Genomic DNA, 9,935 nt, shown 5'->3' on the forward strand with positions numbered 1-9,935 from the left:
ATGTCTGTTCTAGCCACTGGGAGAGACAACACGGCGGACGCTCCTGTGCGTCTCTCAGTGCCCATTCCACGTGAGTTAGCCTACAGTAAAGAAAAATATATTTCATCTTTTTTTTACCTTGCGAGAGACACTGACAATGTATTTACACTTGACATTGATTTTGCAGCTACTGGCCTGGGAGGTGCCTGTGCAAGGGGTAAGTGTCCTTGCTTTATTTCCACATGTTTTACACATGAGAATCTACACGTTATTCATGAAGGTTCAAACCTATCTAGAACTGTAAAAAGTGATTCCTCCATTTGACTTTAGAAAACAGTTAATTTGAATTGGGATTTTAAGATTTTGTTATTTGAAAGATGCTCGTGGATACAAAATTCCTCTTTTATGTGAATATAAGCAAACAATAATTTATGAAATTAAAGAGAGTTTGTTTTAAAATCACGCCTAAACCTTTCTGATGTTCCATTTTGGCAGTATGGCAGCAAGAAAAAAAAGGGGGGGGGGGTTCATGCCTTTTGCATGCATTGCATTCTAAACGAGTAGATAAAAGTTGTCTAAGATTTTAGAAAGAAAAGGGGCACTCTGGCCAAGCCATAATTGCCCATGTGGAAAGTAAATTGTGATACTTTTCTCCAGCCCCTCCCAAGCGCAGGGCCCCAGACCCTTTATCCAGTAAGGGGTGGTCCAAAGAAAGTCGGGCTCCTACATCTCGTAAGTTTCACAGTCGGCTCTTTCCAATGATTCACAGATAATCTAGACTGACATAGGAAAGTTGTATATTTAACCCGCTTGTTTGTATTTCTAGAGATATCACATACAAGGTTATCAGCTATTTTTTAAATGTTCAACAAACTGTGGTTAGCATTAATCCGCTTCGCTCACTGATCTCTACGATAATTGCTGGATTGCGCTTCCCCGCTATTCGAATGCGGCCACCGGTTGGCCATCGTGCCACAGGTAATCAACCTTTTGGAGCGCAGCGAGGCTGGGCGGTAGCGTGCTGAAGATATGTTTCTGCTCGTTCGTTATCATTTGCCGGAGAATTTTTTGAAAACCTGGTGTAACCGTTGACAATTACCTTTAAGAACGCGTGGAAAGTTTTACGAAAGTACAGCACTGCAGGAAAAAGGCACAACTCGCCAAGTGCAAGTCTTGTCGGTGTCGCAACGTGATCAAAGCTTCCTTGGCACGCCGAAGTGCTGCATCTCTGTGCCTTCGCATCCTTGGATACCGGTCAAGCTAACAGCTTGGTGCTACTCAAAGATCAGACTTCACCGCCAGGCAAGGCGGTTTATAGAGCACAGCGCAGGCCTAATCATAAGATCCAGTAACATTCATACTGTAATTTTCATGGGTCAGTAAAGAGTCTAACCCGGAAAATTTTTTTATGTGCTTCATTATATAACAAGCATAAAGTGTTGCGTTCATTGGAACTGCTGAATGCCTCAAATAGCACACTTTATTTTGTTTATAAAAATAATTGCATATATACTTACTGCAAACTGCTCTATCGTAACCTCATGCGATTACTCATGAATTCCACCACCTCGGTAAGTGCCCACAAGAAAGCCTCCCTTCAACCACCGCTGCCGCCCCCCCTCGTCCGTCGCCACTGCATCAGACTTATCTGGACCACGAACGCCGCAATTTACAATGCCGCCGAGACCGGTTATAACGAAGTCAACGGGAATCGAAAATCACTTCGCTGTATCCGCTATTTCGTTATAACTGACTTTGGTTAACGAAGTGTGAAAGGGAATGGGAAATCGAGATTGCTTTGATGTAGCCGCTATTTTGTTATAACCGGTCTCGACACTACAGTCACCACAGTAAAGTAAAACGCTGCTCCAGAGGCACATAGATTTTCACGCACGTTGCACATGCAAAACACATCAACACGGCGTCGATTCTTGATCGCTATCCACGTGTGTGAAGGCACAGAGATGCAGCAGTTTGGCATACCAAGGAAATTTCTATCATGCCGCTAGACCGGCTAGACTTGCTTTCAAGGAGTTGTGCTTTTCTCCTCTGGTGCTGGACTTTTGTACAAATTTGCTCATGTTCTCGAAGGCCAACGAAGGTCACCATTTACGCCAGGTTTTAAACAACCTCTACGACAAATGACAATAAGTAAGCAGAAAACGTGTCTTCAGCACGCTGCCGCCCATCCTAGCTGCGCTCTGAAAGGTAGATTTTTTGTGGCAAGGTGACTGTGCGGTGGCCGCATTTGTGCTACAGCAACCAAGCGGGGATGCGCGATCCAGCAAATTGTCAGAGATCAGTGGCTTCACTCTTGAGCTGCTATACCTCTTTCACTCTGCATGTAAGGTTCTTGTAACAATTGTAACTGTTGGAATTAATGATTTGATGAGCATAAATGAGACAGCTGAGATGTTTCCCCTTGTCCACCGTCTGATACAGCCAGTGTTATTAGTTTAAAGGGATGGTGAACCGAAATTTGGATTTCAGAAAAAACAATGCAGGAAATGTAGGCGGGACGCTACAATCCCTACACCACTACTCGTAAGGCGATATCTCGAATGGATAGCCGCATTTTTGGAAAAAGAGGTCCAGATTGAACTAGGCCGACGAGGCGCGTGACATCACTATACCGAGTTTCCTCCTCTCTCCGCTTCGCTCCCTCAAGGCTGTGAGGCAGAGAAGACGCGAGGCCGTTCCCTCTCCTTCTCGGAGAAACATGGCGACATCATCTCTTTCAAATGCGCCTCCTTTTCTTGAAAAATTTGGTCATCCGTTCAAGATATCGCTGTATGAGTGGTGTTTTGGTGTTTGTAGCATCCCATTGCACACTTTTACCGCGTGTTTTGTGTAATCAAAATTTCGGTTCAGCATCCCTTTAAAGGGGTACTGCAGCAAAATGCCTAGTCTATTTTATGGTTTAAATACCAAGCACATTTTGGCCACACCACAAAGATGCCAATTTTTAGTTTCAATTGACGCCAAAAAACTTTTTAAAACGAAAAAAAAAAAAAAAAATTTATTACCAGATTACACCTGGTGGATGCTTCCGAACGTTAAGTAAAACTTCACATAAGAGCAGTGCCACTCCCTAGAGGTATTGTGCTAAGCTCTGAGCGTGCATAGACTGTTAAACTTGGCGGAACTGAACTCCCCATCTCTCCCTTGGCGGAACCGAACTTCCCTTCTCTCCCGTGCCTATTCAACTTCTGCGGGAAGCGGGCCTCTTGAACCGCCAGATTGTAACATGTTGACACTACCAAGTGGCACAGTTCACAACCACACCAGCCTCCTTGTAGCCTTGCCCGCGAAGTTAAACCTTACATCACGAGCGCGCTGTAGGTGCTGGTTTTCTCAAGAAGCATAGTGCTCTCCGACAGCTGCTCTCGATGGAATTGGCTGTTTGGAACGAAAAATATAACCATCTGTTAAAAATACTAACGTGTGATTGTCATTAGCTGACTTCAGTGATTACATTTAACTTCTTTCTTAACGTGGGAAGTATATTTTAATTTTCATTTCAGCATCCCTTTAAAAAAGGCTGTCTATACCGGCATTTGTGATGACACGTTTCACATGCACATTTTTTTGGCAGACTGCAGAAAATTTGCTCTCGCCTCCAATCTGCTGCCTCCGGTCATTCATAAAATTTTTTGCTTGCCTCGAAAACCGTTTATAAAAGAAGTCACCAAGCTTAAGCTTTGGACACCTTATGCTCATTTTGGAAGTGGAGCTGACAAACATACTTTGCCTCCCAAAAAGGTGTGCATTTGAAGCGTATCTGTCAGATTTCTTGACATTGACTGCCCTTGAGATGTTGGGCAGAGATGGACACTGGCTGTGCCAAAATGGCTGATATGTAGTTGCTGAAAAGTGTGAATGACTTGTGTGACGAGTTGAAAGACCTTAATCTGAGACTAAAACATACTTTACCACAGCCCTGGCAGAGCGGCAAGCCCCCAGGAGGCGGAATTTGGAGGCAGCTGAGGCAGCTCAGGTGGTTGAGGCTACCATGTCCCGTAAGCATACCAGATGTTTCATTACGATCACTGCTTAATATTGACCTGACCAAGTTTAGAAGACTGGCACAATCACATCTGTACATTTCATTTTTCCAATGCCCTTAGTATGGCATTAAATGCCCATACTCTCGATATAGTTCGACCACCAAAACAAAACCTGCCCATCACTCGTAATGCTCTGTTTTACATTTCAAGAATGAGATGTTTGATTGCCTGTTAAGAACAACATGTTTGACATCTTTACATGAACCGGTCATTGCTGATATCTACATAATCTCACTTCAACATGAATTGCAAGTCCCCTTGCTTTAGAAATAGGCCTTGGCTGCATGAATCCTTGTGCAGCAGAAGCACCTTTGAAACCTTAACGTGAATGGCAAGCCTTCTTGCTTTAGAAAATGTGCCTTGGCTGTATGAATCCTCGTGCAGCAGGGGCACCTTTGAAACCTATCTGTTCATACTTCTAGCTTTGTATGAGACCAGTTCTGCCTTTTGAACATTGATGCTTGTCATGATGGCAGTTGCACTGTGGCACCGACAGGTGGCAGCGGTGGGGGTCTTGTTAAATAAACGTTTTGAGGCCCAAGTCAGGCACTCGGTGCTTACACCAAAACAGGAGTGTTGGACATGCCTCGACGTGGCCTTGCCATAAGTCTGCAGTTATGGCAATACTCCGTATACAAACGATCATACTCCAGAATCACAAATTGAAGACCTCTCATGCTCCGAAGCAAAAAATAAACAAAATCGTTATGAAAGTGCAAGTATTGCCAACCTGAGCAAAGTGTACTATCGGGGAAAAATGAAATGCGAACAGAGGAGCGCGTGGCTCGCGGTACAGGCTGCGCCGCCTGGAAGTGAACCTCGGGGCGAGGGTGCGTGGCCTACTTGATGTGTTCACGCCCCTCGATTGGCGCTCGCCCAGCTTCGGCAGTGCGCCTCTCAGTGCGCTGAAAGCCGTCACCGCTATCTTTGCCTGCTCGGCGAGTGCGGCGAGCTTCTTTCCACCGCTCGCGCTGAGCCAGCAAAGATAGCGGCGATAGCTTTCAGCGCACTAAGAGGCGCACTGCTGAAGCTTGAGGAGCACAGAGGGAGGGGCGTGAACACGTCGGAGTAGGCCACGCACCCTCGCTCCTAGGCTCACTTCCAGGCGGCGCAGCCTGTACCGCGAGCCACGCGCTCCTCTGTTCGCATTTCATTTTTCCCCGATAGTACATGAAAGCATCCTAGTTGCGACATGTCATTTCATCAACTCTGAGATAAAATAGTTTTCCATATGTCCAACGGTTGCGACCTCTTTATCAGTGGCATTGATATCAGTATCTTAAGGAACCCCAACGTCCGTCGGTATCAGTGCCTTGAGGGACCCCAAAGCAGACTTTGTACACATGATGCCAGCAATCGCTTACATCAGTAAAAAATGTCGGTGACTGTGCAAGTAAGCACACACATAGGGCAGCAGGTGGCACCATTTAGCCGGCAGTAGTGGTGGCGGAGAAAGACCTGCGACCTTAACCCCTCCGCCACTCTGGGCTAGGTGGGGCAACCTGGTGCCTATAGCTTGGGTTGATTTGCATGTTCAAGCTAGCTGTTTTATTTTTATTATCAGTGACAGCTGTTTTATTTTTATTATTCAAATATCTAAAAAAAAACTAGTGCCTGATTAAGAAAAGTGACTAATGTTTAGCTTGTTTTAAGAAGCTTACCTATTGTGTTGAAATCTAGTGGAGTGATGAGGCTGTTTCCTATGCTCTATTTCACCTTACACAAGACAGTAGTAGATGCTATAAACCATAATCACCAGTCCAGTGCCACAACGTATCATGAGGCTGCGCACCTTCAGTGACGCTGTGCCCCTTCCGAAAGTCTTGTGACGAGAGGTGAACTTAACATTTTGCCACCCTAGGCCTTCAACAGTGCTGCCCTCAAACCTCACCTCCCCCCCAAACCCTGCTTTCCATGGTCACTGGCCAAGGGGAGTGGTTGGGGGGGGGAGTAGCTAAATTTGGGGATATCATTTTCAAATATAGCTATACTCGTTTTCACCTTAAGAAAAAAATGAACTTTTGCACATTACTCATACGCTGCAAGTAGTAGTTCTCATACGATTTCGTTGTCAGAGGGGGCAGCAATGCTTTTGGCATTTGAAATGTGTACGGCTCCATAAGATAATATATATTTGATGTAAAATGTGCCTGCATGTATCTTAATTCTCTACATAAAGGGGGAAATTAGTAATGATCCGCTAGGAGCCGGACTTTTTTTTACTGTGGTCCTTGAGGTGATAACGGGTACAGATTTGGAGCTGGAATTTCTAAAGTAGCTAAATTTGAAGCTACAATCACGTCTATGATTTGTAGGTTTCTGGTCTCTCGAAAGGTGGAACAAAATATAATTTATTGCTTGGACGTAAACAATATGTGCGATGAAAGATCCACTGGCAGGACGGCCTACATTTGCTGCCATCAATTGCATAAGGCTTGGAAATATTTTTTTGAGCTATAATTTTTTTTATCATTGTTTTTTTTCTTTTTCGTCTTAGGTGAAGTGTTGTTTTCAGCACGTTTCCTTCGTAGATCTCTGACCACAAGAATTTTCTTTGCCTCTATTTTAGCCTTCCAGTCGGAGCTACTGAAGGTGGTGCTGGATGTGCGGCACGAGGTGCACCTTCTCCGCCAGGACACGGCGCAGGTCCTGGCAAACCAGGAACAGCTGGCAGTGCGCATTGCTCAGCTTGAGCGTGCGAACTGCCCGCCTGATGCCCCAGTGCCGCCAGCGGTTTTTATTTTACCGCTGGCGACAATGGAAGATTTTGAGGCTGCAGAGAGGCGCCTCATCAACCCCCCTGATCAGGCTGTCCTGGTGAATATCAAACTTTTTTTCACTATATGTTAGTGCCTTGTGGCTCAACCGGTTTGAGAAATGGAGCGACGGCATATGTTCAACTGCTTCGTATCTAAACTTTACCAAAATGTTAGCTTAACCATTATCTCTATTTAGTCACAGACAGCCACTTATTAAGGCAGCATTACGATTGAAGATATGGCCTTATTGTTTTCACACCTCTACATACTTTTGAGTCAAGAACAGGGGCATATAGAATGATTAAGGGCAATCAGTGCTCGCTGGAAAGTATAAAATGAATGGAAGAAGGCAACAAGAACATCAAGAACAGCAGGGGCCAATTACCTGATCTATTAATTACTTTCAGTAAAAGTCTGGATCGATCTTCAGTATGATGATAATGCAATAATTGCAGAGGTGGAAGCTAGCTGGACAATAACAGTAGTAACTCTGGAGAAAAGGTATGGCGACAAAAGACAAACACAAATCTCCAAATGCAGCTAGGTGTGTTTCGAGATATGTGTTTGTCCTTTTTTTTCCCTTGCTCCCCTTCTTCAGGGTTTATTTTCATTAGATCTTCCGTACTCTCTTTTATATAATAGTGTAGTAAATACTGTCAACAGAGTTAATGCAATTTCACATTACCTTTTCACTTAGGTGAGATGGATGCCATACCATAGTCAGTTTTCATCTTACTCATATTAAATGAACTGTGATTCTTAAAGTGCAATATTTTTTTCTTTTATTCGTGTAGAAGGAGCAGCTCTCCGGCCTGGGTGGCAACACTATCGCGGAGGCTGTGCGGCGCACCCTGGAGCGGCTCCTGCGGAAGCAGGTGCAGATGCACTTCAGCATCTGCGGCCGCAGGGGCAACAAGCGGCCGTTCAGGGGCACGCAGCTCTGTGCCGTGGCCGTTGGTAAGGTGTTTTCATTCCACACCTTCATTGCTAATCAAAAATGATGGGAACTTTTTTCTTTTAATTTGTCAGCTGCCAAGAATCTGAAGAATTACTGGATCAGTTTTAAGCAAAATTTGTGGTTTGTAAACGTGCGCGTAAAGTGGCAAGAGTATTTTCATATAATTCCTGAATAAGTGTTTATAAAGCAAGCACTTTCTTTATCATCATGGTTAGTCATTTCCCCTGATTTTCTAATCAAGTCGAGGCTTTTCCCTTCTGGCTAGTGATCTTAGGCGGTGAGCTGATGTTTCAAGTAATGCACCATGTTAGTGGTATTGCTATGGAATCTGGATTATGAAAAACTTAATCTTTCAGGGACTCTAAACAAATTGCACTGAGTTGAAAATTATACTTAAGATTGAAAGAATAACACGCAAAGGACAAACACAGGACAATTACGAAAGAATGTGGTTGTCCTGTGCTTGTCCTCCACATTTTATTTTATTCTTTCAATTTTAAGTATTGTTTGTATATACGGTAGAGCCTCATTCATACATTCCCAGTTAAAAATTATTTCGGCTGTTACAGTCGGGAACTGCAGTCCTGTCGAACTCTCATGGGGTTACCTGTTTTAATTGTTTCTTATGTTTGCCTTTTCAACTGTTACACCTCTTTTTCATTTTGCCTCTTCATCTCTTTGTCCAGCACGCATGCTCTCTTCTGTCATTCACAGCGGCTTAGGTCCCCTGGTCGCACAAATTTAATTTCACATAGAGCTCAGAGTTCATAATCATGCACTGCCCATGGTGCGCGTGCATGAAGCTTCATTGCTTTGCAGTGGCTGGTGAGAGCAGCGTCTGGGTTCTCTCAAACGGGGAATACATTAGCTTATTCTTAGGTTAGTTAGCAGATTAATATTGGTGTTGAAATAACACTCAGCACTGCTGTCAATGCCTAAAGCTGGCTCTGAATTGTGTGTGAGCAGGAAAAAGTGGGGTCATATGCAGTGATGCCATTATAGGGTTGCGTGGCCCGCCATGACACCCCCCCCCCCCGAGCGCTGCACCTAAGGTGGTGCCCCCCCCCCCCCCCCACCTTTTCCACTTGCGAGTTGTGAATGCGAAAGCATGCAAGCCACTCGTCTCGTGCACTCCCCCCCCTCCCCCACCCTTCCCTCTTGTGACACCACTGGTCATGTGCAAAGTCGGTGCTTTTCACTGAGTTGGTGCTGTGATGTATGTGTGAACAGGCCTTTGTAGACGAACACATGGCTTTGATGCCACGCCACCGCAGTGACGCTGTTGTCAAAATGGTGCGTGCACAAACGCCTCACCTCACAGGAAGCTCATCTCCGCGCATGCACAGTGCCTACATTTAATGTGGCCAAATGCAGGCTTGTTTAAAACAGTGCATTGGTCTATAGGTCGACCTTGTTTGGTTATGATTACAGATCAACTCCTACTGGTAAAGAACAGTTTCCAGCAAATGGTTAACCTGTTTAGAATAAATATGGTAATTCTTTCTCGGCAGCCCTAAACTCGACTTGGAATAAATTACTGCACGAGAGTTTCCCCCTGTTTCTATAGGCCCCTAATGCATTTTGTGACTTGCTTTGTGGCGTGCATAACATTCGCTTCTGCTGTTTTTTTGTTTTCTTTTTCTCCAGCTATAATCCGGAGCCGAGTGGGAGGCAGCGTGGTCGACGTGGAGCGTGCCATTGGCGACTACTTGTCTGGGGCCCCGGATCGCGAGGGAGGCAGGGCTGAGAGGATGGCCAAGAAGATTCAAGACGCGGCCATCCTCTCAGCCCAATTCGTCACTGTCCTGCCCAGCAGCCTGCCAGAGGGCGACTTTGACGTCAACGCTGACATCCTGGACATCTCACAGACGTGATGTCAAGGACAAAAACGAAAATTGAAAATATAGAAATAAAAGAAAAAACATTGTTCTGAGTCTTCTTTCTCGTGCATTCCATCCACAAACTTGTAGCAAAATTGAAATGGCAGACTTTAAATTGTTTTGTTCTGTTGCGATTTAGCAACTCATGAGGACATTGCGAAAAATCGAATTGAACTAGGTAATTGCAAATGGGTTTTGTCCACTATCATATTTCTTGATGCAAAGACTCATGTAATGCAAGCTTATCAAAGGGTACAAATTGGGCCTCCCAGGATGGTTGCAAGGTTTGCTC

General features: G+C 44.8%; 1 protein-coding gene across 1 annotated transcript; it reads left to right on the top strand.

The window, feature by feature from the left end:
• On the top strand, positions 1-9,637 carry LOC120837138. Its single transcript, XM_040206339.1, has 6 exons — positions 1-70; positions 637-711; positions 3,918-3,998; positions 6,616-6,863; positions 7,600-7,762; positions 9,411-9,637. Exons 1-6 carry the CDS (start codon positions 1-3, stop codon positions 9,635-9,637), a joined length of 864 nt encoding a protein of 287 aa, XP_040062273.1.
• Positions 9,638-9,935: the final 298 nt, after the last annotated feature.

Source organism: Ixodes scapularis, unplaced genomic scaffold, assembly GCF_016920785.2.
Source record: "Ixodes scapularis isolate PalLabHiFi unplaced genomic scaffold, ASM1692078v2 PGA_scaffold30__3_contigs__length_599333, whole genome shotgun sequence".
Classification (NCBI taxonomy): Eukaryota; Metazoa; Arthropoda; class Arachnida; order Ixodida; family Ixodidae; genus Ixodes; species Ixodes scapularis.

Excerpts from the sequence above, each read along its gene's own strand:
- LOC120837138 (XM_040206339.1), top strand. The coding sequence starts at position 1 with ATGTCTGTTCTAGCCACTGGGAGAGACAACACGGCGGACGCTCCTGTG. Across the intron at positions 71-636 it reads TCTCTCAGTGCCCATTCCAC|CCCCTCCCAAGCGCAGGGCC; the intron begins GTGAGTTAGCCT and ends ACTTTTCTCCAG. Across the intron at positions 3,999-6,615 it reads GGTTGAGGCTACCATGTCCC|CCTTCCAGTCGGAGCTACTG; the intron begins GTAAGCATACCA and ends CCTCTATTTTAG.